The 26,539-nt window shown below is 58.4% G+C and overlaps 1 protein-coding gene across 8 annotated transcripts in view; it reads right to left on the bottom strand.

Annotated features, from left to right (window-relative positions):
* COL16A1 (collagen type XVI alpha 1 chain) overlaps nucleotides 1-22,506 on the bottom strand; it is a 48,675-nt gene extending 26,169 nt beyond the window's left edge. Inside the window, exons 1-43 of one of the 8 annotated variants that reach the window (XM_079777982.1) lie at nucleotides 22,189-22,506; nucleotides 20,554-20,660; nucleotides 19,171-19,245; nucleotides 18,955-19,072; nucleotides 17,939-18,062; nucleotides 17,407-17,673; nucleotides 16,703-16,783; nucleotides 16,402-16,527; nucleotides 15,607-15,660; nucleotides 15,284-15,310; nucleotides 14,677-14,712; nucleotides 13,660-13,686; nucleotides 12,512-12,574; nucleotides 12,213-12,254; nucleotides 12,044-12,088; nucleotides 11,916-11,951; nucleotides 11,495-11,557; nucleotides 11,133-11,177; nucleotides 10,955-11,050; nucleotides 10,786-10,824; nucleotides 10,116-10,160; nucleotides 9,933-9,968; nucleotides 9,359-9,469; nucleotides 8,923-8,958; nucleotides 8,677-8,712; nucleotides 8,490-8,600; nucleotides 8,077-8,121; nucleotides 7,309-7,344; nucleotides 7,109-7,153; nucleotides 6,417-6,548; nucleotides 5,645-5,680; nucleotides 5,344-5,451; nucleotides 4,932-5,054; nucleotides 4,791-4,844; nucleotides 4,567-4,608; nucleotides 4,205-4,240; nucleotides 4,072-4,125; nucleotides 3,839-3,907; nucleotides 1,920-1,973; nucleotides 1,804-1,830; nucleotides 1,004-1,063; nucleotides 780-827; nucleotides 593-646 (exon numbers count right to left, since the gene is read on the bottom strand). In XM_079777982.1, the coding sequence (XP_079634108.1) occupies nucleotides 593-646; nucleotides 780-827; nucleotides 1,004-1,063; nucleotides 1,804-1,830; nucleotides 1,920-1,973; nucleotides 3,839-3,907; nucleotides 4,072-4,125; nucleotides 4,205-4,240; nucleotides 4,567-4,608; nucleotides 4,791-4,844; nucleotides 4,932-5,054; nucleotides 5,344-5,451; nucleotides 5,645-5,680; nucleotides 6,417-6,548; nucleotides 7,109-7,153; nucleotides 7,309-7,344; nucleotides 8,077-8,121; nucleotides 8,490-8,600; nucleotides 8,677-8,712; nucleotides 8,923-8,958; nucleotides 9,359-9,469; nucleotides 9,933-9,968; nucleotides 10,116-10,160; nucleotides 10,786-10,824; nucleotides 10,955-11,050; nucleotides 11,133-11,177; nucleotides 11,495-11,557; nucleotides 11,916-11,951; nucleotides 12,044-12,088; nucleotides 12,213-12,254; nucleotides 12,512-12,574; nucleotides 13,660-13,686; nucleotides 14,677-14,712; nucleotides 15,284-15,310; nucleotides 15,607-15,660; nucleotides 16,402-16,527; nucleotides 16,703-16,783; nucleotides 17,407-17,673; nucleotides 17,939-18,062; nucleotides 18,955-19,072; nucleotides 19,171-19,245; nucleotides 20,554-20,626 (2,835 nt within the window). In that variant the 5' untranslated portion in view covers nucleotides 20,627-20,660; nucleotides 22,189-22,506. Of the gene's footprint in view, nucleotides 1-592; nucleotides 647-779; nucleotides 828-1,003; nucleotides 1,064-1,803; nucleotides 1,831-1,919; nucleotides 1,974-3,838; nucleotides 3,908-4,071; nucleotides 4,126-4,204; nucleotides 4,241-4,566; nucleotides 4,609-4,790; nucleotides 4,845-4,931; nucleotides 5,055-5,343; nucleotides 5,452-5,644; nucleotides 5,681-6,416; nucleotides 6,549-7,108; nucleotides 7,154-7,308; nucleotides 7,345-8,076; nucleotides 8,122-8,489; nucleotides 8,601-8,676; nucleotides 8,713-8,922; nucleotides 8,959-9,358; nucleotides 9,470-9,932; nucleotides 9,969-10,115; nucleotides 10,161-10,785; nucleotides 10,825-10,954; nucleotides 11,051-11,132; nucleotides 11,178-11,494; nucleotides 11,558-11,915; nucleotides 11,952-12,043; nucleotides 12,089-12,212; nucleotides 12,255-12,511; nucleotides 12,575-13,659; nucleotides 13,687-14,676; nucleotides 14,713-15,283; nucleotides 15,311-15,606; nucleotides 15,661-16,401; nucleotides 16,528-16,702; nucleotides 16,784-17,406; nucleotides 17,674-17,938; nucleotides 18,063-18,954; nucleotides 19,073-19,170; nucleotides 19,246-19,429; nucleotides 19,647-20,553; nucleotides 20,661-21,483; nucleotides 21,600-22,188 lie in introns of those variants that run through there. The other 7 variants (XM_079777978.1, XM_079777979.1, XM_079777977.1 and 4 more) reach the window with 7 other exon arrangements.
* Between the last annotated feature and the right edge of the window lie 4,033 nt (nucleotides 22,507-26,539).

Genomic DNA, 26,539 nt, shown 5'->3' with positions numbered 1-26,539 from the left:
TCAGGAATGCTCTCCCTTCACAGGCTCATTCCTCGTTTCCTTTACCTCTTTATTCAAATGTCACCTTCTTTTCAACTTGCCCCCAAATCTCTTCCCTGCCCGCCTCCCATTTTTTAACTCCACTCCCTGCTTTGTTTTTCTCCTAGCACGGGTCCCCTTCTCACACACTGTATTTTACTTATTTATCTTGCTCGTCGTCTGTGCCTCCTGCTAGAATGCAGGCTTCAAGAGGACAGGGTTTTTCATGTTTGTCCGCTGTTCTATCGCCAACCCAACAACAACAAAACACAGCCCCGGGAGAACAGCTGGTGTGCCAAACACAGGTGCAGCTCTGCACCAGGGGAAACATTTCTATCTGACCCAGATTCTGGGTTCCTGGCAGCTGGCCGAGGCCCGAGCCTGGCCCGGGTGTCAGCAGGGTGCCTGGGCTAGCTCACAGCAGGACATGCCCTCCACGCCACTCTGGGAGCAGAAGCACAGAGCAGGGAGAAATGGCAGGTGTGTGTGTGCAGGGCAGGGGAGCCACACACGTGGGGTCGGGCACGGCGCATGCGCCTTGCCTCCCAAACTCCTTCTCTTCTCCCCCGTTTACCTGCAGCCCAGGCATTCCAGGGGGGCCTGGTGGTCCGGGAACACCTGGGGGACCCTGAGGGAGAGAAGACATAATCGGACCCAGAAGAAAGCTCTGCCCCATTGCTGGGGGGCAGGGAGCGGAGGGTGGGCAAGCCGAGGGGCGCTGGCGGACAAGAGGAGACACAGAGGAGACAAGCGACACACACCTGCGGGCCCGGCTGCCAGGAGCTGCCCATCCAAAGTCCCGGAGCACCCTGGGTGGGAGTGGGGGGTCGCAAAAGAGAGGTTACAGGCAACGTCCACACCAAGCGCAGGGCTGCGTGGGGAGGCGGCTGGGGGGGGCGCACAAAGCCCCGTGGGGCCCTTGCGTGTTGGGCTGGGGGGAGCGGGGCCTCTCCCCGGACTGGGGGAGGCTCTCAGCGCCACTCACCGGCATGCCGGAGAAGACAGGGTCTCCTCGCGAGGGACAGGAGCACTCCCCGGGCTCGCCCTGGAAGACAGGAGCCTCTGTCAGAGGAGGGCCGGGGTGGGGGGCCTCCTGGGAACTGGCATGTGGGAGGCAGCACCGGCTCTCGGGATGGAGAGGCCAGGGTTTAAATCTAGAACCTGTCTCTTGGGCACTGGACTGTCTGCTCGACCACTCTGAACCTCAGTCTCCTCACCTGTAAGGTGGGATAATAATACCAAATACAGACTGCCATGAGGATGGGATGGATTTGAGTACTTAGAGTTCCTGCCCCATGGCAAGCACTCAGCAGACACTGGCTGCTGCTGTGCCTGCCTTTTTCGTTTCACCGTTGTCTGCCACAGCCCGGGTATCCTCGCCTCCGGGACAGTCGCAGCTTGGCCCGGCTGCCGCCCCACTCCCGCTGGCCCAGCCTGGCCTCCAGGCCCTTCTCTCCTGCTCCCTGACATCTCTGCCCTGGCCCTGTCCTCTGACAGCGCCCATTTGAAAATGCAGCTGCCCCCTGCTGGGGGCCGGGGTGGGGGGGGCGTGGGGCGGGATCTTGGAGCTCTCTGGGTCTCCTGGGATCGTGGCTGAGCCCTGAGTCAGCAACCAGATAAAGTGGGGAGCGTTTGGGGCCCCGGCTCCCTGGGACCAGGAAGCTGGTGGAAGGCCAGGTTCAGGGGGTTCCCATTCCCCAGTCCAGGGCCACTGGCATGCACGCAGGCTCGCTTCAGTGGCTGGACGAGAGGGGCTGCTAGTTTCCCCAGAGTGATGGGACGTACCTTCGCGCCCTGAGGCCCTTTTTCACCCTGCGAGGAGGAAGCACAGGACGGTGAGCAGGTCTGGGTGCGGAGGCAGGGCCAGCGGCGGCTTCCCGCTGCCTCGAGACACTACTCACCGGCATCCCTCTGGCTCCTGGAAGTCCAGTCTGTCCTTGCTGCCCATCACGCCCCTGAAGGGAGAGCGCGCAGGGTCAGTGGTTAGTGCCAGGCAGCAGCCAGCCATCGGCCTGCCTGCAGGGCGGGCTCAGGACAAACAGAGGCAGACTAGGCTCCCCAGTGCCCAGGCCCCGGAGGACAAGACTGAGGCGCAGGAGACAAGGAGAGGAGGCAGGAGGGAGAAGCCGGGCCTCTCCTCATCGCCTGTGCGTGTCAGACGCCAGGCCGAGCGCCCACCAGAGAACACTGAGTGGGTCCTCACCCCCAGCCCTGCCGGACGGTACCATCTGAGGCACAACTAAGGAAACGGAGGCTGAAAGAAATGTTATAAGAGGCCCAACAGCAGGACTGCACCCAGGTCTGTGTGGCCCGAAGTTCCTGCTCTCCCCTCCCCCCGCTCAGTGCGGGCACACATTCTCTCTATCACAAAGGTCATCTCGGTTGATTTATTGCAGCCCCTATTTTATCCACAAGGAGCTGGAAACTCGGGGGCTGTCACTGGCCTCTGGGCACAGCTGGTGAGTGTGGGGCGGGGACTGGGGAGCCTCCTGGATGAGACTCAGCTTCAGGGAAGCAGGCCTGGGGAGGTCGGCCTGGCACACGGGCCTTCCGACGGCTGCCTTCCTGTGGGACCTGCCGCCTTCACACATGGACCAAAGGCTGCCCAGGGACCAGGACCACCTTCCCCTTTACCTCTGCTTTACACGGGGAGTCCCTGGGCCCGGCAGGGAGGGACCCTGACCGCCAGGCCCGCTGGGCAATACGGACTGGCTGCGCGGGCGTGGGCAAGGCCCCGGGCCCCGGGGGCGTCAGAGCACCCTGGAAGGAACCCCTCAGTGACTCCCAAACTGGAAGTGGAATGCCTCTAGGGATCCGTAAATCCAGAAAAGATTCTGTTCCCTGGGCCATTCCCAACATTACTAAAAGCACAAGACACGTTCTACCATTTGCCCACAACCCGGCCTGGCCCAGCCTGGCTGAAAGGTAGCATTTCTTTGATTTAGGCTGGAATTATATCCTCTCACAAAATCCTGGTGGGTTCCTGAGAAGTGGAGGCTGGCTGCTATACAGGACTTTGATGAATGAAAATGAGGAAATGGCATTTATCGTAACTTAATCGATGCAATTTGTTCAATAGATACATCTGTCAGGACATCGGACTCTGGTGGGACAATAATGCAGGGGGAGGGGGCCTCTGAGGGTTGAAAGTATCGCTGGTCCAGAGAGATCTTTGCTGTCCAGTATGGCAGCCAATAGGCACAGGTGGCTATTTCCACTTAAAGGAGTTAAAATGAAATGAAACTTAACATTCAGTTCCCCAGGCACACGAGCTACATTTCAAGTGCTCAGCAGCCACGTGGCTGCAGTCTCTGGCAGTGTGGAGCGAAATGTTTCCATCCTCCTAGGTGGTTATGGGTAGCACTGGTTTGGATGATCCCTAATGCTCCCAGGCTTGAAGTGGGGGTGCGGGAGCTAACGTATGGGCTTTGAGTCAGACAGAATTGTGTCCAAGTCCTGGCTCTGCCTCTTCACTCCCTGGCCTTCAGTTTCCTCGTCTGTGAAATGGGGACAGTAACAGCCGCTCCCTTACGGAGCTGTGGGGAGGGCTGAGTGAATCGCTGCTTGTCTAGAGCATAGCACAGAGCCTCAGCACAGTCACTGCTCCCAAACCGCGGGTGATCAGTATTGCCGTTATTCAGGTGCCGCCCCCAAACTGTGTGGTCCTCCTTCTCCGAGGCTGGGCTGGGCTGAGCCGAGCCTCTCTGCTCCCATGCCCCCTGCTGCTGGGTGGGCAGGGTCAGCCCTGTGCCCTCTTCCCAGAAGCAACGCTCTTGGTCCCAGCAACACCCCCAGCACGGAGCACAGAGAGGACCCTTACCGGAGGCCCAGAGATACTGGCACCAGGGAGTCCCATGGGTCCAATGGCTCCTTTTACCCCTGGAGATCCCTGCGGAAGAGGGTACAAAGGTTGCAGTGCAATCCAGCAGGTGAGACACACCAGACCAGGTCTCGGGCTGCTGTCATGGGCATCACTGAGTTCTCGTCCCCTGTGCCCACTGCCGGGGCACCCGGAGCAATGCAGGCCTAGTGCCCAAGGAGGCAGACGCTCACCTTGGTACCCTTCTCTCCAGCGGGGCCAGGCGGTCCTCGAGGCCCCGGAAACCCCTGCAGATGGAATCACAGCTAGTTATCCCTTATCCTAGAGCGGCCCCTTCCCCTGCCAGCCTCCTCCAGACAGACGTACCTGAACGCCAGGCAAACCCTGGGCTCCAGGTTCCCCCTGCAAGTCAGAAAAGGCAGACTGGGCCACACCTGCGCAAGCCAACCTGCCCCACTGGCAGACCTGGTCTGGGGTGGGCTGTCTGCCAGCCCTCAGAAGAGCACCCCAAGGAGACCCTGAGGGTCAGAGAGGTGGGGGTCAAAACCAAGACCCTGGACAGAAGCAAGGCTAAGGCTGCGGCACAACTCCATCCCAGAGCTGTGCCCTGGAGCACTTAGGGGAGGGCAGCGCTCCATGGTTTCCAAGGCAGATGGGAGTGGACAGCTGGCTGGTAGCAGTGCTGGGGGCGGGGTGGCAGGCAGGCAAAGGTAAGGCTGAAGACGTACCTCAGGCCCCTGGACTCCCATTCCCGGAGGCCCAGGCTCTCCCTGAAGAGGAAGAAGGACATCCTTGGCTTGAGATTCCCACTGACCCTTGACCTCCTTAACCTCCTCCACCTTCGCCCTACTCTAAAGCTGATCTCCATTCCCCACTCCAGCCCCCATGTACTCCCCACCCCGACTTTCACCCACACATACCTGCAGCTCAGGCCCCCCATAGCCACACCTACCTGTAGGCCCTTCAGTCCTGGGGGACCTTGAACTCCTGGTAAACCAGGCTGGCCCTAAAAGACACAGGTGGCCTATGGGTCACACAGGGGAAAGGGGAGCCCAGGTAAGAAAGGACCAGAGGGCAGGCAGCCGGAACTCACCGGTTTCCCAGGCCGGCCCACGCCTTCTGGGCCTGGCTCTCCTTTGGGGCCTGGCTTCCCAGGCAGTCCCGTCGCATGAGTCAACGCCCCCTGCAGGCTGGGGCAGGCAGTGCAGCCATCGCCCTAGTCAGAGATGGGCATAGCCAGGAGTGAGCCAGGGCTGGCAGCTGGGCCAGCAGGAGGCATGGGGAAGGGGGGTCCTTGTGTCCCTCTGAGAGCTCTGCCCCTCCACTGCCCCCACCTCAGCCTGGGAAGTCACAACAGGCGCCCGACACTCCTGCCTCAGAGAAGAGCTGAGGCGCCCCCTCCCAGTGCTCTGGCATCAGAGAAGGCTCACAGCCCGACCCGTCTTCCCCTCATAACCCTTAGCCTCCTTTTGTTCATGCAACAAACTGCCCCCTGCCTGCCTGACCTTTTCTCCTTTTGGCCCCATGGGGCCCCGAACCCCTGGCTCTCCCGACAGTCCCGGCTGCCCCGAGGTGCCTGGCGTTCCAGGGTCTCCAGGATTCCCTGCGTCACCCTGTAAGGAGTGGGGATCAAGGAGGGCAGAGGTGACCCAGCGGGGGGTCTCCTGGGACCTGCAGGTACTCAGAGCCCTTCTTGGGTCTGGGTCTGGGCAGAGTAGAAAGTGGGCACAGGGCAATCAGGAAAAGGAGGAGGAGAGGGCATTGAGAAGAGGTGGTGCCCACCCATGCCCACCGAGGCTTTCTCACCTTCTGCCCCTTGAATCCGCGCTCTCCAGCCCTGCCCTAAGGAGAAAGCATTTCCATTCACTCATGCCCGACACCCCACAGTGGCTGTCACTGCGTTAGACCCGGGAAATACAACCCAAGTCTCTGCTCTCCGGCACTGTATAGATTACGGGCAAAGACTTGAGCCAGACTCCTGCCTGGGTGACCCTGGGCAAGCTATTCAACCTCTCTGCGCCTCGGTTTCCTCATCTGTCAAATGGGGATGATAAAATAGCATAGGCGTCTACACTGTAGGGTCCTTGTGAGATTAGATGGGCTAATATACGTGAAGCAGTGCATGGCTCATTGTGCATACTGCCAGTGTTTACTGTTACTGGCAAAGCAGTAACAATAATAACCACCGCAGTGGTGACTGTCATTTCCTGAAGGCCTAGTGTGTGCTAAGTGCTTCACACACATCCTAGGCTTTACACCACCAGGCACGGGAAACAGGCACAGAGCAAAAGGGACTTGCTCAAGTCTAAAAGCTAGTAAAAGGCAGACCTGGACTTTGAACCCAGGTCTGTCTGGTCCCAGGCTGGTACTCTTTCTGCACATCCTATCATGCTATGTCCTGGGACCCAAATCTCTGCTCTCGGATACTGCATAGACTAAGAGAAAAGACCTGAGCCAGACTCCTGCCTGGCTGACCCACCTACTCCCCACTGCCCAGGGAGCCAAGAGACCGGGGGTGGGGGGTCCCCGCCTCTCTCCAGCCCTGTCTGCGTCCCCCCTGCGAGGCCCTGGAGCTCACCTGTTTTCCTGGCAGGCCGAAGCCCGGAGGCCCAGGCTCTCCCTTTTCTCCAGGGGGGCCAGGCAAGGCCACCACGTGGCTGTCCCCATTCTGAGGCTTGGACGGAGCTGAACACGGCTCGCAAGGCTCCCCCTGCCAAGCAAGGACACAGGGTTGGGGGCCCCAGGCCAGGTTGGAATCTGGGGAATGTAGCCAGGCCTGACACAGCACCTCTAATGGGTAAGGGATATCTCAGGAGAGGTTGTGAAAGAACAGATAAGAAAGGAAGGCGGGGCCAAGTCATCAGGGGTCACGCTAAGGGGTCAGCTGGGACCCTCGGGCATTAGGGAGCCTCGGAGAGCTTGAAGGAGAGGATATGGATGTGTTTGGGAAGTTTACCCAAACGTTAACACGGGCGCTGAAATCGAGGACCCAGCCGAGAGGTGAACATTACAGACTTCCTGAGCTCCATCCCACTTCTGCACACAAACACCCATGTGACTTTGGGCAATTTACTTGGCCTTTCTGTGCCTCTATTTTCTCATCTGTAAAATGGGAATAATGGGGTCCCTACCCTACAAGGTTTTGGGAAGAGGAAACAATATATGTACAAGCACTTAGCACAGTACCCTGCACTAATAAGTAGTAAAGAAGTGTTTATATTATATTATTATAAGGGAATAATGTTGGGTGGGGAATGTCCCCATACTCACTTTTTCCCCTTTGATTCCTGTGGGTCCCACTGGCCCCGGTGGCCCCTGTGTGATAAAAACAACAGGACCACACGTGTGATGCCCAGCATCTGCCTGAGCCAGTCAGAGGCACCACCAGGCCTGTCATCTCCCGGAAGTGGGCAGCACCTCCCACCTTGTCCTTTCCCAGAGCTGCTGCCGCCCGCCCCGAGTACACTTACCGAACTGCCAGCAGGCCCTGCCTCCCCGAAATCACCCTGCGATCAAAGGAGAGAACATCAGGTCACATGGGAGTGCAAAGCTCCATCTGAGAAACGACAGGTTTGCTTGGGAGAGCCGAGTGTGAACATATATCCCAGTGTTTCTCACACTTAACACTCGCACACCCACAGAACCCCTCATTGAGTCACACTGCACTGTACGTTCAGTGCTGTGACTTGTCTCCAGTTCAACCACAAACACAAACGTTAACACGGGCACTGAAATCGAGGACCCAGCCGAGAGGTGAACATTACAGACTTCCTGAGCTCCATCCCACTTCTGCACACAAACACCCACGTGACTTTGGGCCATTTACTTGGCCTTTCTGTGCCTCTATTTTCTCATCTGTAAAATGGGAATAATGGGGTCCCTACCCTACAAGGTTTTGGGAAGAGGAAACAATATATGTACAAGCACTTAGCACAGTGCCCTGCACAAAATAAGTAGTTAAGAAATGTTTATATTATTATATTATTATAAGACTATCTTGAATATACTTTATTACTTTATATTATCACTAAATTAAAAACACAACATTAAGGAATTCTCTTGGAGAACATGAGGGCTTTCAGGTATAAGTTCTTCAACTCCAGTTTGCAAAACATTGATGGATTTATTTCACTGCACATGTACATTTGCTGTCTTGTCTATATTGTCTCTACTCCCCACCCAGGGCTCCCGTCTCCCTGCTAAGCCCAGGTGTCCCTAACATCTAATCCCGGCCTCACCTTTTCTCCTTTCAGCCCTGTTGGCCCTGGAGCCCCAACTTTCCCCTGAAAAACAATCAAGTTATAGTCACAGCATCTCCCCATCCCCACCCCTCTGAGACTCCATGGGCCCCGGTGTCCGCGGAGAAAAAGAAGCCGGCTCCGGATTACACACCCCACGGCCCTGCAGGCAGCTGGGCAGTTATTTCAGTTATACAGCTGGGGACTCAGAGGTTCCGAGAGGGAGTTCCGGGGGCGCGTAGCCTGGGCCGGTGCAGGAAGAAGGGAGGGACCAGGCTGCAGGCTGGGGACACCGGCCGCAGGGCCTCCCCCTGGCCTCTGCCTTGAGATGGGGGGGCCTAAGGAGCCAGGGAGGACACTGTATAGCAAGGACGGGCTGGACTGGGCGGGGCTGGCAGGAAGCAGCCACTCACCGGAAGGCCAGGAAACGCGAAGCCAGGGGGCCCCCCGTCTCCTTTGGTCCCTGCAAGAGGCCCAAGCTGCTGGGCCCCCACAGCTGGGCTGCAGGACAAGCAGGACTCCCCCTGGAGAAGGAAGAGACGGGATCAAAAAGGCCCCCAATAGTCAGAGGGGGCAGCCGGGTGACTGGGGTTCCCTCACCTTCTCTCCTTTGAGGCCTTGGATGCCAGGGTCTCCCTGTGGGGAGAAAAGGTTTATGGGCTGAGACTGGGCATGTTGGGATACACCCCAACTTCCTAGCCACGTATGACAGCCATGTCACACACCACAAGCACTTCAAACACCCAAGTGTCCTCGGGGGTCCAAGGTCAGCAGCACCCCAGAGCCAGTGCTCATCAACCCATGAAGCCAGGCTAAGCTCTCCCGCGAGAAAGTCCCTATACATACCCGATCACCTTTCTGTCCTACAGCTCCCAGGCCCTCCTGAAAAAAAGAGTCTGTGAGGGAGAGGGGGAGGGAGGCCAGGCCCGGACCCTAACCCAGCCCTGCCCACTCCTGCCCACCATCCCCACCAACACCCAATCCCAGAAGGAGAGCACAGCCTCGCTCACTATAAGGGCTGGCTCCACACCAGCTTGCCCAAAAGGCATTTTAGCAGTTCCTTAGGAACTCTGCAGGGTTGCCATGGAGACCTGGGGTGACCTTCTAGCCCAGCACTAAACTCTATGGTTCAGCTGCTACCCATGGAGCTAAGCACCCAGACCCTCTGCCCACAATCTCTCTATGGCCATGAGAAGTACCCAGTCTCTCTGCCCAACTCCACTTCGTGGTGATACCCTTAAGTTCTTTGCGGGGTCCCTCCATGGCCACCCTAGGTACTCACCCTGGCTGGTGCAGGATCACCCGGTTCCCCCTTGGGCCCTGGCTTTCCAGGGAGCCCCACGAAGTTCTGGAACCCTTCAGGCAGCGTTGGGCACACCTCACAGGGGTCACCCTAGAAGAACGGAGAGACCGTAAGTGGACAAGGTGGGGCTGAGACCTAGGGGAAGACAAGGACCTCTAGACGTTGGGGGGCCAGGCCCTAGCCCCAATATCGGCAGGAACCCTGGAGGGGCTTTCTGTTCAGCTGACTCATTCATTCAACTGATTCCTGGACATCGCAAAACTGCATCCTCACAGCCGGCCATCAGAAAGCATCGTGTCCGATCTACAGAAGTGGAAACTTGCCACGGTCATAAATCATGTGTGGCTGAGGCGGGCCTTGAACCCAGCGGTGTAACTCCCAGCCAGGCTCTGTATGTGGTAATCACACACACACACTGTAGTGACAAAGAAGGGGTGGGGTCCACTGAGGAAGGTCAGCACCCTTGGTCACAGGGCCCCTGATGCTTAGTGTCACCTCCAGAGAGGGGCTCCCACTCCCACCCCACCCTGGGGCAGCACGGTGGAGGACTCACCTTCTCTCCCTTCAGTCCTGGCACCCCTGGCTTCCCCTGTGGGAGAAGCAGTGGGCATTAGGACTGGTGCATCAGGACAGGGCCCGAGGACCTAGCCCCCCACCTCTGGGAGCCTTGGTAGAGCCGACTTGGACATGGTGGGCAGCGGCCCCCCCCCACCCCCACCGAATTGGGGTCACTCACAGGTTTCCCGCCAGGACCTTCCTTTCCCGGCACCCCGGAGCTGCCCTGTGGTCAGAAGAAGGGTGAAGGGGGAGGCTCCTGGCTGTGACCTGAGCCCATTCACCCCCTCCCCATGCAGTCCCCTCTCCGGACGGCAGGATCATCTCTGCCAAGTCTCCCGTCGCCTCCTGCTCTGTTTGGTCAGCAGAGACCCCCCTCTGCTGCCTGTCCTCCATGTCTGTCTAATCCAAGTCCTCTGGTTGCAAAGGAAGGGCGTCCTGAGGCCTCTGTGTGCCCCTTCCCCAGGGCAGCAGGTTGGAACGTGACCTGGGGGACCCCAGAGGAGCCGCAGCAGACAGACCGACCAACATTTCCAGGGCCTTTGCTCACTAAGGCACAAGGCCCTAAAATGAGCTTGGGCCCTCCGGGCAAGGCCACTCTGGTCATCACTAGACTTCGGACTGCCCTCCCCGATGTCTGGAACCCAGGCCAAGGCTCCCTCATCAGCGAGTACTGGGAGGGGGACACTCCCCACCGAGGGGCCTGGCTGAGCAGAGAGCCCATCCTCCTCAGAGCCCATCCTCCCCGCTCCCCCTACATGTCCATCACCCCAGCTGCCCCCAGCCCCATTCTCTCTCCTCCCGCCAAGCAGGGGGCTCCCCCATGCGCCCATGCTCTAGCCTGTGCTTACCTTGTCTCCTTTAGGACCTGCTGGGCCTCCCGGGTCCCCCTGAGGGCAGAAACAGTGCCAGGGGCCTCACATTACAGCCCCTCCCCCAGCAGGACCCTGGGTCTTGCCCCCCACCACTGGCCAGGCAGGAGAAGGGTCTCTGAAGAAAGGAGGGGCAAGGAGTACTCACCGGGATCCCAGGAAGTCCTATGCCAGGGGGCCCAGGTAGGCCAGGTGGCCCGGGCTCTCCTGCCAGCCCCTCGGGCCCGACAAAGCCAGGGTCTCCCTGGTCAGGTGTTATGTGGGTGTGAGAGAGCTGCCGCCTCGGCTCAGCACCCACTCTCCACCCCACAGACACCCCAGCTCACCTTCTGTCCTTTGGGCCCCATGACACAGATCTCTCCTGGCCGGCCCTGTGGGTGGGTGTAAGAACGGCCAAGGCTTGGCACAGACCCACCGCCCACCCCACTGTCCCTCACAAGCCACACTCCACCCAGGGCCCCAAGGTCATCCGATGTCAGCCTCAGGGTGTTAGAGGTCAGGGGCTCTTCGGCCGGGAGTCAGGAGGCCCCCTCCTGGCTGTGTCCTCAGGCAGAGCCTGCCCCTCCCAGGCCTGTCCTGTCTGGGCGAGGGTATCAGCATGGATTCTGATGGTTAAACTCGAGCATTCCAGACCCCCAGGCTGAGGGACGTGGGGTTGTGGTGGGGAAGGGCTGGGAGCCATACATACGTCTCGGCCTGGCTTTCCCATAGAGCCCTTGATGCCTCCGTCTCCCTTCTCTCCTTTCTGGCCCTGGAAGAGGTAGAGACAACGTGACTGGGGTTGAGGGCAGGGCCTGGAAGAACCAGGGCAGCTCCATCCAGGGGAGAGGCAACTCCCTTCGAGACCCAGGTCTCTGCTGCCCCTGAGGTTAAACGGCCTCGTCCCCACAGGAGGGTAGACAACAGGAAGAACTCCCAAACCAGCCAGGCCGCTCCCTCTGGGGCCGGTGGCACTTCCCTCCAGGTCTTGGTGGGAATTTGGACATGGTGGAGTGACTGGGAGTGTTGGCGGGTACTGCCAACTCTGTGCCTGATGTCACCTCCCTCCTCATGTCTGCAGAGCCCTCAGATCTCTCTGCCACCCACCCCTTCAAACCCAGACCCGTTACCTTCTGGCCTGTGGAGCCCGGGGGTCCTGCGGGTCCCTGAGATGAGTTGGGGACACAAAAGGAGGCGTGATAAAGGAGAGGAAGGCTAAGGCCCCATTGCCCCTGCCCTACCCCTGATCCACACTCACCAAGCCTCCTGACTCCCCCTTCTCTCCCTTCGCGCCTTCTGAACACTGAGCAGGGAGATAAGGTGTTGAGAGGGGCCCAGGGTCCCCCCATGGGCTGCCAAGGGCACAGCCCCTTCCCCAAGGCTAACCCCATGCTGACGCTAAAGCAGGCCTCACCTCCAGCTCTTACCTGAAGCGGGGCATCCGGAGAGATTCGGACACAGTCATTGCCCTGGGGGTAGGGAGCAAGGGATCAGGGGTGGGGCCCCCTAGGAGAGTCTCCCCAGACCTGTTTTGAAGAGGATGGGCCCAGGAATCCCACAGTCCTAGGTGCCCCTAGAAAAATAGAGATTTCCACACTAACCCCTAGAAAGCCCCTGGTCCTCATCCCTCCTTTGGGCCAGGCTGCAGGTTTCCAGCTGAGATGACGGGGAGGATGGCTCACATCCCAGCCCACCCCCAGGGCAGCAGGCAGGGCTGGCCACTTACCCGGGCTCCCTTCTCTCCCTTGAGGCCTGATGGGCCAGGCAGGCCCTGCTCACCTTTCCCTCCCTGTGGATGAGACCAAAACGGGTGCTGGGACCAGAGGGGGCACAGGGGAGCCTCCCAAATCTGGTCTTCTCCACCATCCACCCCACAAGGGTGTGTAAATGAGCACAGCCCCACCCAACCCCCACCACACACCCAACACATGGATTCCATATGCATTCAACCACACGTCCCTCCCAGGCCAAGAGGCTCTATCTGGCAAATCTATAGTCTCACGCAGAGGGTATCCCTCCCCCCACACCCCTACCCAAGCACACTAGCTCACACGCAGCACCCAGGGACACAGGGACACGTGCATGGACACAAACGTGGAGCAGCAAGAAACCCACGGAGATGAGTGTCAGGCTGCCTGAGTTCAATTCCTGCTCCTACTGCTTTAGTACGTGACTCAAGTCATGTGACCTCTCTGAGCCTCAGTTTCCTCATCAATAAAATGGGGCTCATGTCAGCAACTATCTCATCGTGTGGTGCCAGGTGTTTATGCTGCAGGTAGAGTGCTTGGCACAGGGCCTAGCACTCAGTCAGCACTCACATGAGGGTGGCCCCAAGAGCTATTACATACTCACAGGCACGCATAAGCGCACAAGCTCACACTCGCACGCATGCGGCCTACCCCATCACTCACAAGCTCTGCGGTCCTATCAGGCCCACAGGTATGTGGATTCAGCCCTCAACACCACTACTGTGGGCTACACACATGCAAACATGTGACCAGAGGTGCATGTATCCACATACACACACACACAATCACTCTGACACACGCGTCACACACGTGGGATGGTGGGGTTTCGGTTTTTCCATAAGTGAAATGACAATACCCACCCCACAGGATGCTTGAGGGGATTCGGGAAGGTCATAGATGTGTGGCCCATGGCCTGATGTGCAGCGGGGCCTCTAAAAGGGGCAGTTCTTAACACCCTTATACACACCCAACCTTCACTCTTTCCAACACGCACATGTCTAATCACCACACACACACACAGGCTCTGGTAGCCCTGACAGAAACACAGCCCCAAGGTGACATGCTGCAGGATGGGCTGGGATCTCTGAAGAGGGTAGGAGTGTCCTGCTCTCCATCTGGAACTCACCTGGAGGCCAGAGGGACCAGTTGTGACCTGAGGGGACAGAGGCGAGAGCATTACACCTCGGAGAGGGAGAAGAAACGGGGCCCAGAGAGAACAACCTATTTAGCCAGGGGCACACAGCATGGTGACAGGAACAACACGCTGAATCCCAGTCCCTGATCCGTCTCCCAGGCAACCAGCCAGCTGACTTGGTATCCTAAGGCTGTCAAACTTGCACAGGGGTCCAACCTACCCTCTGAACCTGCCTGGCTTTGGCTAGCTCTGACCCTCAGTTGCTAGGATAACATGGCTGCTTGGTTGCCATGGTAACCCTGTATATCTGGGGACTGCAGCCTTGCCAGATTTGGTTGGGGACTAGGTAGAAAAAGGGGCACTTCCTGATGCCCCCCTAAGTCAGGGGGCTTGGAGCTGAGGGGAGCAGGACCAATGTGACTTGTCACCTCAGAATATCAGGCCCTGGGGAAGTGGTGACTCATGCTGCTCACGGAAGAGGCACAGTTGGGTACCAGCTGGGCTTGCGCTGAGTCCCTCTCCCTTGTCCTTCTGGACCCCAGAGGGAGGGAGGGCAGGGCCAGCTAGAGAGGGTGAGGAGGGGAGGCCTTGAGCCAGCATGTGTTTTGGGGGCCAGTGCTGGGCTGTGTCACTCTGAGCCCTTCCCCTTCTCTAGTCCTCCAAGACGATGTGGGGGCCCTCAAGCAAAGCAGGCCTGAGTCCTTGGGGGAGTGTAAAGCTGGGATCTGCAGCCAAGGCCCTGATCCTCCGGGCCACCACCCCATCCCCGTGGCACCCTGGATCCCAATGCATGGCCCAGATCACAGGGCGTGAGGCTTCCTTCCCTGCAGCCTGGCTTGGTGAGGATGGGGGTGGGGGTCAAGCCCAGCTCGGGGAGACGGGCAGAGAGGGAGTGTGAAAGTGCACAAAGACCCCTTGTCCTGAACCAGGAAGCTGCCAATAAACCTCTAAGCCACGCTCACTCCCAGCCAGTGCCCACCCCATGCTGCACATCTTCTGTTCACTCACATTGCTTTCCCGGGCACCATGGACACAGGGTGGGCACTGAAAGGGAAGAACAGGCCAGGAGGTCAGCTCTGAGAGCTCAGGACCACCCATGCATACCCACACACACACCAAGCACACAGAACATCATATATGTTCTGGGCGAAGTCTGAGGGAGCATGAAGATAGGAATCATATCCAACAAGCCTTGCCCCTTAATTCCCACCCACCCAGAGCCAGGCATTTCTCAGATGAGGAAACTGAAGCCCAGAGAGGAATAGCAGTGGACTCTGGGTCACACCGCATGTCAGAGCAGAATGAGGTCTATAATCTGGGGTCCCATGGCCAAGGCCTGGGCTCTCCCCATGATGCCCATGGCTACTGGCTGCCAACTTAGCAGGAGTATCCAGGGTTAAATCACGCCTCCCCCCGCCCCTTCCCCCCCCCCTCCCGCCAAGGAAAGGCAGCAGACAGACATGACCCAGCATTGATCCCCCAAGGAATGCTGGGAGCTGTGTAGTCATCCCACACCCCCATGCCCAGGCTCCAGTGCCCCAAAGCCTTGTCCAAAGGGTTCATGCTGGCACCTCTTCAACCGAGCTCTTTTTGCCAGTCTAGATGGGAGGCTTACCTCATCGGGGGCTGTCTCCTGATGGGCCTGGGAAGAGGGGGGGCATGGGGGTGGGCAGGGAATGGAGGGGATGAGGCACTGCTTCTAACACCCCTGCCCAAGAACCACCAGGAGCAGGTGCCCTCAGTAGTGCCAGGTACTGTGTCTGCCTCACTCCCATTCATCCTTCCTTCTCAGAGCTGGCACCTATGTGTCTTAGCTCTGTCCAAAAGGGAGCAGGTAGGAAGAGTGTGGGAGTAGAGTCTCTTATGCAAGAGGGCATGGAGGGCATGGAGGGCAAACTGAGGGTACCGTGGGCTCCTCCCCCCACCCACCATCTCTACCTTTGTTCCCCTTTCTGCCTTCTGGCTGATTCTTCCCGTCAGCTGGGCATCCACCTGGGCAGACAGAGTGAAGGGGAGCTGTTGAGGAGAGGGCAGTCTGGGGCCCATGCTGGAAAGGGGTACTCAGACAGGTGACATCTGGCACCTCCTAGGGCATCAAGAGCCTGTTCAGGCCCCTGACACCCCACTGACCCCTTTCTTTCCCCCCACCCACGTGATGTCGGAGAAAATAAGACCATGAATCAATGAGATCCTGTGTTCCTGCAGCCAAAGGCTGGGCATGATGCCCAGTGGGCAGGGAGGTTGCCCAGTCAGTGGGTGGGGATAAGAGAAGAACTGGGCTTCCAGGCTACCCCTAAAGAACCTGCAAATGAGCAGGACAGCTGGCCATGGTGCTGGGTGCAGAACCAGCCTGGCCTTGACCGGGGCTGGGCCCAGGAGAGTGAGGAAACCCCAAGGGAAGCAGTGTGGTCTGGCCTCTGGCCTCGGGTATCCCTGTCCCGGAAACTGCCTTTGGTTACAAACCTCATCTTGCCCTCACCAGGAGGGCCTGGAGTGGCATCAATGAGGGTCTGGGTAGTGCCAGAGCTAGATGGGCACAACTCAATGCCAATAGGCAGGCAGGCACAGGGTCACCCAGTGGGCTGTCTCTCTGCCTCCCTGAATCCTACAGGAATGGTACACACAGAGGCAGACTTCCAGTGCCCTCCCTACCCCAGGTACACCTGACCCTGGGGCAGACCTCAGTCAGGCTGGGTGAGGGGTAGTCTCCCTATGTCTGCCTGCCCTGCCCACCTTGCTTCTTTGAGGTTCCTCCAGGCAGAAGCAGCGAGTGTAGACCTTGCCCTCCGTCTGTGGATTGATCTCGATGAGCTCATTGCTCTGGGTGTCCCGGCGGGCCTTGGAGGTCTCTGGAGGGCACTGCCCAGTGTGAGGGAAGGGCTGGGTTCAGTACAGAAGGCTGACACCCGCCCTTCACCCACTCATCTTAAGATCTCTAGGCATCCCCTCCTGGTCGCCCACCTCCAGCACACTGTGCCCCTGCGCAGTGCCCCAACACCCCCTCCCCCCGCTGTGCTGGCGCCGGGCCACTCACTCCTCCCGGTGAAATCTCACAGCAGCCCTCCTCCAGCACCAGCTCCGGGTCGCAGTAGATGTGTGCCTGCTGAAGGTCAAACTGTGGGGGACACACAAGTCAGCTTCACTTCATTTTAGCAAATAGTCCTGGTCCCCAGTGAGGCACAGAGGAGGCTCCACCCTAGGATTTGACCTCAGAGAGTTTCTAGTCTGGCCTGGGAGACCATCAGGAATATCGCTGTCCCCGAGAGGAAAACACTGCGTGTGCAGGAAAGAGGGAGAGGAGGGAGAAATGTTCACGTTGGCCCGGAGGAACAGGGGGTCAGGGGGCTCCATTCAAGCTGGGCATGAAGGGCCAGTCGATCTTCAGCAGATGGGCACGCAAGGAAAAGCACTACGCGCGGAGGGGGGGGGGGGGGTGTAACAGCACAGGCAAAGGCATGGAGGTGTGCAAGTCCTGGCGACGCGGACGGCCAGGATGGAGTCGATAAGAGCAGAGCTGCGTGGAGAGGTAACGGAAGCTGCCGCAGCGCACATTTATAAGGACCAGGTCAGAAGGGCCTTGGATGCCGGGTGAATATGTTTAGGCTGCATCTGGGGGGCAGTGGGGAGACAAGCCAGGATTCTGAGCAAGGGAAGGACCTGGTCAGACACAGATTCCAGGGAGCTCGCCCAGGCTCCCAGGAAGCGGGAGCAGAGGCCAGAGCCCCATCTCGCCCTCACCGAGACGGGCTTGGCCTGCTCAGCATCCAAGCCCAGAAAGACATGGCCCACGGGCCGGATGGGTCGCCGGGGCCCCAGAGGCTGGGAGAAGGCTGAGGTGCAGTCCACGTGCACGGAGGCCACGCGCTCCGCCACGCTCAGCAGCAGCTTGTGCCAGCGCAGGTCAAAGAGCTGGGGCACCGAGAAGATGCAGGACACGAAGTCGCCATCGGGGCCCCGGGCCCGCAGCTCCAGGCTCTGCTCCTGGCTGTTGACTTCCAGGGAAATCTGGGTGGAATTGGGAAAGATGCAGGTCAGAGGATCAGAGCCCGGGACCACCGCATGGCACCGTTAAGGGCCCTCAAGTTCATTTCACAGGAGGGGAAACTGAGGCCCAGAAAGGAAAGGACGCTGGCTGGAGTCACAGATGAGAGATGCTGGTGGGGTGGGGTGGCCGTGAGGGTGGGCACTGGGGAGTAGCGGGGAGGCCTCAGACATCCCCACCTGGGACAGAGCTGCTCTCAGCCCCAAAAGGTGTGGGAGGGGGGCTCACCTGCGGGTACCCCTCTCCATCGGTCACTTGAAACAAATACCACGTGTTCTGGTGGGTGTGTTTCTTCAGCAATAGCGTCAGCACCAGGGTGAACTCATCGGGGAGGCCCCGCGGGAATACTCGGCTGGGGACAGAGTAGGGAGGGTGCCCTGAGGCTCAGGGGAGAGACCACCTACTGCCCACTGTGGGCCCTCGGGACTGTTGAGCCTACGCAAGATACCTGCAGGCCCACACCTCCAAACCAGCACAACCCACACACACCCATTAATTTACAGACATTTCTTGAGTGCCTACTATGTGCCAGGTGTGGGTCTGGCTGCTGGAGAGGACAGTAGTGGGAACACAGAGAAGGTGCCTACCCTCACGGAGCTTTCAAGTCTAACGGGGTGGGAGGTGATGGGGGAGCAGACCACAAACAAAGAATCCCCAGAATGACTGTTTCACCATCTCATTACAATAGTGAAAGTGCTTCCAAGGAATTCAGGATGTCCTGGGGAGAATAACTGGGTGTGTGTGTGGGGGGGGGGGGGGAGGAAGAGCAGGGAGGAGAGACACTAAGAACGATGAAAAGGGTTCAGTAGGACTAGAGAAGCAAGAAAGAAAGAGGACCATTTTGGGAGATGAGGCTGGAGAGGTAAGCAGAGGCCAGAATATCCAGGGATTTGTGGGAGTTTGGATCTCTCTCTCTCTCTCTCTCTCTCTCACACACACACACACACACACACACACACACACACGCACTCTTGCCAGGTTCCACCCCCATCCTGGGGTCCTCATGATACCCACAGGATGCAGACCTGTCCCCAACCACTGCTAACCAGAGACAGGAGAGGGACGGAGTGTGGGCCTGGCAGGCACCCCCTCTTTGCCCACCCCGCAAGCCCTAGGAGTGGAGACCAGGGGGTGGGATGAAATGACCACAGGTGCTCCGAGCCTTAGCACCTTAACACCCAGTGTGGCTGGTGAGTGCGGCGGAGATCAGTATTGACTCCCAGCGGTCACTCTGGGGCCTTTACCGTGTGGGCTGGGTGAGCGGGGCCGCCCCCAGTCGCAGGATGAGAGGCCCATTGGGGTTGCGGATCTTCTTGATGGCCGATGTCTTCATGAAGTTGAGACGGCGGATGAGGTTGAAGCCTTCAGGGGAGACACCAAGTGTGGGGCAGATGAGTGCAGGCCACTCCAGACAAAGGTTGGGGTGGGGGGCGGGACAGCAGGATGAGAGGGGCACTCACCAGTCACATTGGTCGATAAGTCACTTCTGTGTTCCAACTTGAGTCCTTCTTGCTGCGAAGGTGGGCACTTCTCACCTGGAAGAAAAATGGATGTGCACAGGTTAAGGTAGCTGCACAGCCAGGCTCCTGGGGATCCAGGGAGGTTACAGTCCCCACTCTGGACCTTTAGCCAGGCTGTGCCTTGGACCAGCTATCAAGGAGGTGAAGGCTACTGGAGAGGGATAGCTTAATCCAGGTCTCTGAGGGGACAGGTGGATACCATGGGCCTGCCTCCTCCCTAGGCCTGATTGAGCAGAAGTGTTGGGAGAGGTGTTACAACAGGAGCGATGGGGGCTAGAGTCACAAAGGCCTTCCCATCAATACAGATGTGGTAGCTGGGACAAGACAGTGAACACAGCGCCTGGAAGCTGCACATTGGACTCCCAGGCGGCCTGGCCGGAAGAAGACATCCTGGATCCCTTAGCCCGATGACTCCACTGGAGCCTCCCTCCCCCAGGTCCGACCAGAAAGATTATCACTGTATTCAACAGCAGCAGCAATGGGTGACTCACCCCATGGCAGTGGGCCCAGATTCCTTACAGATGTTGAAATCCTCTGCCCCATCCCCCAGGGGACCCGGTGAGACAGAGGAGAGCAACGCACATGTGCACACATGCAGACACACATATGTACACACACAGTTCACAGGCGGCCGCGTGCCCCCAGGTGCATACCTCTCCCGCATCAGCCTCCTTCGGCTGGATTTGGGTTCTAGTGGTTCTATTTCTGCTCAGTTAGGAGGCTAAACTACCGAGCCCAGAGGGCACCCAGCAGGGCAGGGCAAGTTGCCCGGTCAACTTCCTCTGGCTTTGGGCCTTGGAAAGCTGCACCCTCTGTCTCATCCAGCGTCTGGGCCTCAAGGCGGCCCTTTATCTGAGATCCAGGGCCAGCCGTGGAGGAGGAGCCCTTGGCTGGAGGATGGAGTCCCCACCTTGAGAAGGATCAGAGGGGCCTGGGTCTCTTTCAGGATGCAGCTTCCTTTTGCAGGAGAGCTCACTGCCTGCTCCTCTCTACCCCACGGCCCGACCAGCTCTGTGTGCACAGGAGAGGTTTAGGTGTCAGGGAGGACGGTAGCTGTCTCACACACAGACACAGGAATAGGCACAGATGCATAGAGCGCCTCTGAGATGCAAACACAGAGAGACCCAGAGACACACAGATATGCAGGCAGAACCCACACACACTCTAGCTCACCTGGCACAGGCTCACCTCACAAACCCCCCCAGGCCACCTTGCGCCCAGCCTCCAGACTCTCCTACAAATGCCCACATGGCCCAGGTCACGTAGGTACATAGGACCTGGCACCTCAGGGAACCAAGTCGCAGGCCTCATGTGTCATCTCACCTGTATTTGCCCCATGGCTGCAGGTGGCCCAGAGACCAAGCAGCCACAGGCCAGGGGCCCAAGATGCCCACATCCTGGCTCAGAGAAGCCGGCCACAGCCGCAGCACCTGAAAATCACAGAAACCAGGAACGTGGATTGCTGAGCTCACGCAGCACAACTCCACGTGTGGGCAAGTAGCAGCCAGCCCCTGGGGCCCAAGCACTGGTCTGGGGTGGCAGGAGGTCTGGCCAGGCATCCGTCCCTCTCAGAGGCCCAGCCACAGGATTTGGGCCAGGGTGATATTCAAAATATTTAACCACCAGTATGGCATGGACACCAACCAGCCAGAGCAGAATGCTGGCAGGAGCACAGAGTCCAAGCGGCATCTGGCTGTGCCGGTGGAGAGCCGCTGCACTGAGGAGACATCTAGAGGGTCCTAGAAGGCCAGGCCGATTGGGAGAGTGAGGGGGCTTGAGGCAGAGGCCATTCACCAATACACTTGGAAGCACTTCAGTACTTTATCAACCTGGGCGCCGTGCTTGTATATACTAGCCTGGTACCTGGCTAGCTGCACCCAGCTCAGCCAGGAGGCCCTGCTAGCTCCCCACAAGGTCAGGGGCTGACGACTGGGCTGTTTCCTGGCAGGCATCACAGGGCTGCCTGTGCGCCAAGGAAGCCTCCCCCGTGGGTACAGTGAGCGGGAGAGCAGGTCACCAGGGCTCAGGTTGTTGCCAACCTTCAGTGCTGATGGATGTTCATCTTTTAGTTTTATTAAACCCTGGATGGATGGGCCCAGATAAATCAATGCAGGCTCAGCACGCAGCCAGCAGAGCCATACATCAGTCAGCCTCCCCCAAGACTCACACACACACAGGGTCATGCATGTGTCAGCATGGCACACAGATATACACAGGATATACACACAGACACATATATGCATACAAGCCTACCTGTACACGGGCATGCTCACAGAGATCTATGTTCACCAACATACCCAGACACAACAGCTTGCGCATACACACGTGTACACAGCTAGCCTATCAATGGCCTTCCTGAAGGGAAGTTCTTATGCAAGTCTGACTTCATTCCCTCCGGCTGTAATGAATTCTATTTCTCCTCCCTCAGCCCTGGATAGGGAATGAGAACAGAAAGGGCTCCCTCACCTCAATGTATTTGGAGATAGGACCCAAATCCCCTTCTTCCTGGGGCAGAACTGTTCCCACTTTATTCATCATCCCCCATTCTGGTGGTGTGCACATCCCATCTCTCAAACCCAGTCCTGGCCTCCCCTCCTTCCAGTCAGTGAAGGGCTGCCAACTGTTTGAGACGTGTGAATGCATGTGGAGGCGTGAACATTGATGTATTTGTGTCCCCTTCCCACTCCTGTCTCTGGCCTCCACTCCCCTGGCTCCAGCCAGAGCCAGGGGCCACAGGGACAGAACCTGCCAAGGAGATGATCCCACCCCAATTCAAAGGCACAGATCTGAGGGTAGGGAGAGGCAGAACTGGGACTCAGTTTAGAGTTCATCCCCTATAGAGAAGGCAGTTGAGATCCAGAGAGGGAAAGCCACTTGCCCCAGGTCACACAGCAAGTCAGGGCAGAAGGTCCCCTTCAGCCCACAGCCAGGAAGCAGCCCACTCCGCCCCCTACTTACCGTGGCTGGAGATCCCCCTACCTCACCGAGAATCCAGTGCAGCCCAGTGCAGCCAGCCAGGGGGAGCAGGGCCCGGGCTCCTCAGGCCCACGGGGGAGTCCTCGATCACTTCTGGCTGTCCTCAGGTCCGCAACGTCCCAGGTCCTGAGCTCTTGGGGCTGAATGCTGCCCAGGCTCTCGGCCTGCCTGCCGGGACTGGCGGGACTGCCGGCCACTCCGGGTGGGGGAAGAAGGGGAGGTTCTAGGGGGCTGGGGATCAGCCAGGGCTGCTAATGGAACACAGCTGGACCCGCCCGCCAGGCAGCAGGAGGGCGGGAGGGCCAGGAGGGGGCTCGGCAGCGGCAGAGGCTGCAGACACACAACCCGTTCCTGGCCTGGCTGTCCTCCTAGGCCCGCCCTCCCGATTCCCGCCAGGTGAGCGAGCCAGCCAGCCAGCCAGCAAGGCGGGACCCTGCGTGCCCAGAACTGCCCTGCAAGGGGGCTCTGGGGGCAGGTGGGTGGGCGGGGAGGCCGGCCCTTTAAGAGCCAGGCCTGAGCTGAAAGGGCCTCCCTGCGCCACCCCCTTCCCCTTTCCTGGCTGGGCCTCTTGATGGCTGGGGTATCTGGGTGGAGACCCTCCCCCCCCCCCACTTCCATGGCACCCGTGACGTGGCTGCTGCCCAAGCCTCCTTGGTCAGCTTTTCCCACTTTCTCATCCTAGCATTTCCCGTTAGTCTGTTTCTAGGTCTGTCTGAATTGGGGGGACGGTGCTGTCCGCCCCCCGCCCCCACCCAGGAAGGGGAGTTTGAATTAACCCCTTCTGCTCCGGCCTCTTCCCCGTTATTCTTCCTTGCTCCAGGCAGTTAGCAGGGCTCCAGTCCCTGTCCTCCGCTCTGTGGCTTCAAACATACCGTTTACCTCTGGCTGCATTTCTCCTCTGGAGCACAGAATAATGACCTATATGCCTTACAGGGTTGTTGTGAGCAGGAAACGCGTTAACATCTGTAAAAATGCTTACTACTGGGCTTGGCACAAAAGAGGAGCTCAATAAATATTCACTGTTGGGATCATTATTATTGCGAACCAGGCGGGAGGTGGGGGTTAGGTGAGGGGTGAGGCTGGGATTCAAGCTTATACCCAGCAACGGAGAGGCGTTGCTTTATATCCAGGGTCTGGGGAAGCAAGAGGAATTGAGGCTGGATGAGAGACTGGACTTCTGAGGAGAAGGGAGCAGGTCACGTGTCCAGGTCTGTCCAGAGGCAGGGGAATTGTCAAGGTGACCTTTCCAAGGGTCTCCCCCAGAGGCAGCAAATTTCTGGACACCAAGGCTGAGCAACTTACAGAGACGTGGGTTCAAGAGGCCCATGAGTGGTAGGAATGGTGTGGGGGTGAGGGGGACCAACTGGTTTTGGGGGGGGGGGCTTCTGTAGAAGCGACGTGGTGTAGCCCTGTGGCCCCATCTAACCCAGGATTTCCCGCCTCCAGAACCAGAGGCGCTGAGTCAGCGGAAACCCCAACCACGGCCACGGAGGCGCCCCGGCTGTGGTCCCTGCACGGAGCCGGCCCAGATGTGGCTACGACAGTGGTGGAGCCTGGGAATCGCTGAGCTCAGCAGGCGGGAAGCGGAGGGGGTGCAGCCTTCTGGGTGCTCTGGCCTGAGGGGGGGGTAGGCACAGCCAGCCTGGCCAGAGGGCACTGCCCCCGTGGTGGGCAGTGGGGAAAAATTAGGCAACACAGCTAGGTGAGGCTCTGTGTTGAAAACTTCACATAAGCTAACTCCGTCAATCCTCACAACCACCCAGCAGGGAGAATTCTGTTCTTATCCCCATTTTACAGATGGGGAAACCTGGAACACAGAAACACAACTTGCCCTTGGTTAGTGGGTAGTTGGGCAGGGACCCATGCCCAGCTAACCTGGACTCATAGCATAAGTTCCTAACCACTGTGCCATTCTGGGAAATTCCTACCCTTCATTCCCCAGATCTCCCAGGCAGCAGGGGATGGCTGGACCCAGAGCTGGAGGGGCCTGAGAAGGGGGAGGCCAGATACTTCCCACAGCACCCGAAGGTGCTCACCAAAACAGCCAAGCCTGGGGTGCATGCTAGACCTAGACACACTGTCATAGACACGGTCTAGAAATGAGTCCGTGCCCCTTCCTCCCTCCGACACATATGTACATACATCCAGAAGCATGCAGTCAGATACGCTCTATCACGACATGTGTGCATAGACTCCACATGCACATGTAGGCACTTACGTTTATATGCAGACACATGTACATACATAATACTCCTCCACATAAAGAGACACACACATACAGACACAAACTCAAACCCAGGTGCATAATTCGCAGAATGCATGCACACAGCACTGCAGGTACTTGGACATACACACATGCATGCACCCACAGACATGTACACCCACAGACATACACACAGAAACACACACATGTGCCCACAGGCATAATTACTCATACATGCAAGCAGAGAAACCTGCAGACCTACAGCACATACACAGGTGGCCACAGACACGAATGGCTCTCACAGAAACCCCCACTCCGACATGCACACATGTACACACGTATGCCTGTAGTGAGGCTGACACTTACATGCATTCAGCCCTAGAAATCCCTGCACGCCAGCAAGCAGGGTATCCTTGGGTCTGGGCTCAGTGCCCTCACCCCAGATGGCATTGCCACAAGGTAATCAGCACTACTAATCGCCACCAGCTGCCCTCGAGCCTGCAGCCGCTGCCGGGTGGGCCTACCAAGGCCTCCTGGGCCGGGAGTAGTCTGCCCAGATGTCGGCAGTGCCCAAGGGCCAAGCCACCATACCGTCCCAGCTGGCCAGTGGGGAATCCCTGCCTGGCAGCGGCAGCACCTGGGGCGGGAGTGGAGGGGGAGTGAAGAGCCAAGACAGGGCCTGGTCCCAGACAGGCCCAGGAGCCCCCAGACAGCCGAGCAGAGGCGGTCTGAAGCCCCACATGCACACATACACACCTGGGCCATAGCGTATGCGCGCACACACACAAGCGCACAAGCATATCACACTTTCAAAACAGACCTCGTGGTTATTTCTCCATAGATCTGTTTCTCCCTGTCTACCTCATTCTAGTAAATGCCACCATAATTCATTTGGATGTTCAGTCTAAAAACCTAGTCATCATTGGCTCCTTCCTTTCCTTCACCCCCCCCCCGCCCCGCCCCCGCAAACCACCACCATCCTATCGATTCCACCCCAAAATACAGCCCGTATCCACCCACTTCTCCCCACCCTCACCCAAGCCACCACCCTCTTTTGCCCGGATTGTTGTAGGAGCTTCCCAACCTCCACTTCCCACCCAGCCGCCAGCAAGACCTGCTTCAATCTTCCCGGTCTCATTTCACCCACAATACAAGCCAAAATCTTTCCCTGGCCTTACCAAGTCCTTCATGGTCTGGCCTCTACCTTCCTGTCCAACACCTCCCCCCAGAAGCTGCAGACGCTGCGGCCAGACCGGCTTCTTTCTCAGTCCTGAATTTGCCAAACTGGTTTTGTCCACAGGCCTTTTGCACCAACGCTTCCCTCCTCCTGGGAGGATTTGTCCCTGAGCTGTGCTACGCTGGCTCTCCAACAGGTCTCACCTCACAAGCACCTTCCCAGGGTGGCCTTTCCTGACCACCAGATCGAGAGGAGCCCCAAGTCGCTTCCTATCACGTGATTCTGTTTTAATTTTTTAATTTCTTTTATTGATTTCAGGGAGGAAGGGAGAGGGAGAAAGAGATAGAAACATCAGTGATGAGGGAGAATCATTGATCGGCTGCCTCCTGCAGGCCCCCTACTGGGGATCGAGCCCGCAACCCGGGCATGTGCCCTTGACCGGAATCGAACCCGGGACCCTTCAGTCCACAGGCCAACGCTCTATCCACTGAGCCAAACCATCTAGGGCCACATGACTCTGTTGTAAATCTCTGACTAGCTCTGGTATGTGTTTGTTTGTGTATTGTCCTCTACTAATAAACAAGAGGCTCCATGAGGGGCCCTGTCCGCTGGTACTCACTGCCTTACAGCCGAGCCTGGCACCCCACAGGCACCCACTGGGGAGTTAGTGGGCAGATGTACAAGAGCACTGTCCACGGTCTGAGCTCAGACACAGACATGCACCCATAGGAGGTGTGACATAAAGCACAAACATGAATGCACACGCCCTGGCTGGCGAAGCTTAACGTGTCGGCCCCCGCACCAAAGGGTCTCAGTTCCATTCCCCATCAAGGACACATACTTGGGTTGCACGTTCGATCCCCAGCCCCAGTCAGGGTGCATGTGGGAGGCAACCAATCCATGTTTCTCTTTCTCTCTCTCTCCCCTTCTTCCCCCTCCCTCTCTCTTCCTCT

This window comes from Cnephaeus nilssonii (assembly GCF_951640355.1).
Source record: "Cnephaeus nilssonii genome assembly, chromosome: 7".
Taxonomy (NCBI): Eukaryota; Metazoa; Chordata; class Mammalia; order Chiroptera; family Vespertilionidae; genus Cnephaeus; species Cnephaeus nilssonii.
Note: the sequence above shows the minus strand (reverse complement) of the source record. Positions and strands in the feature narration are given on the sequence as shown.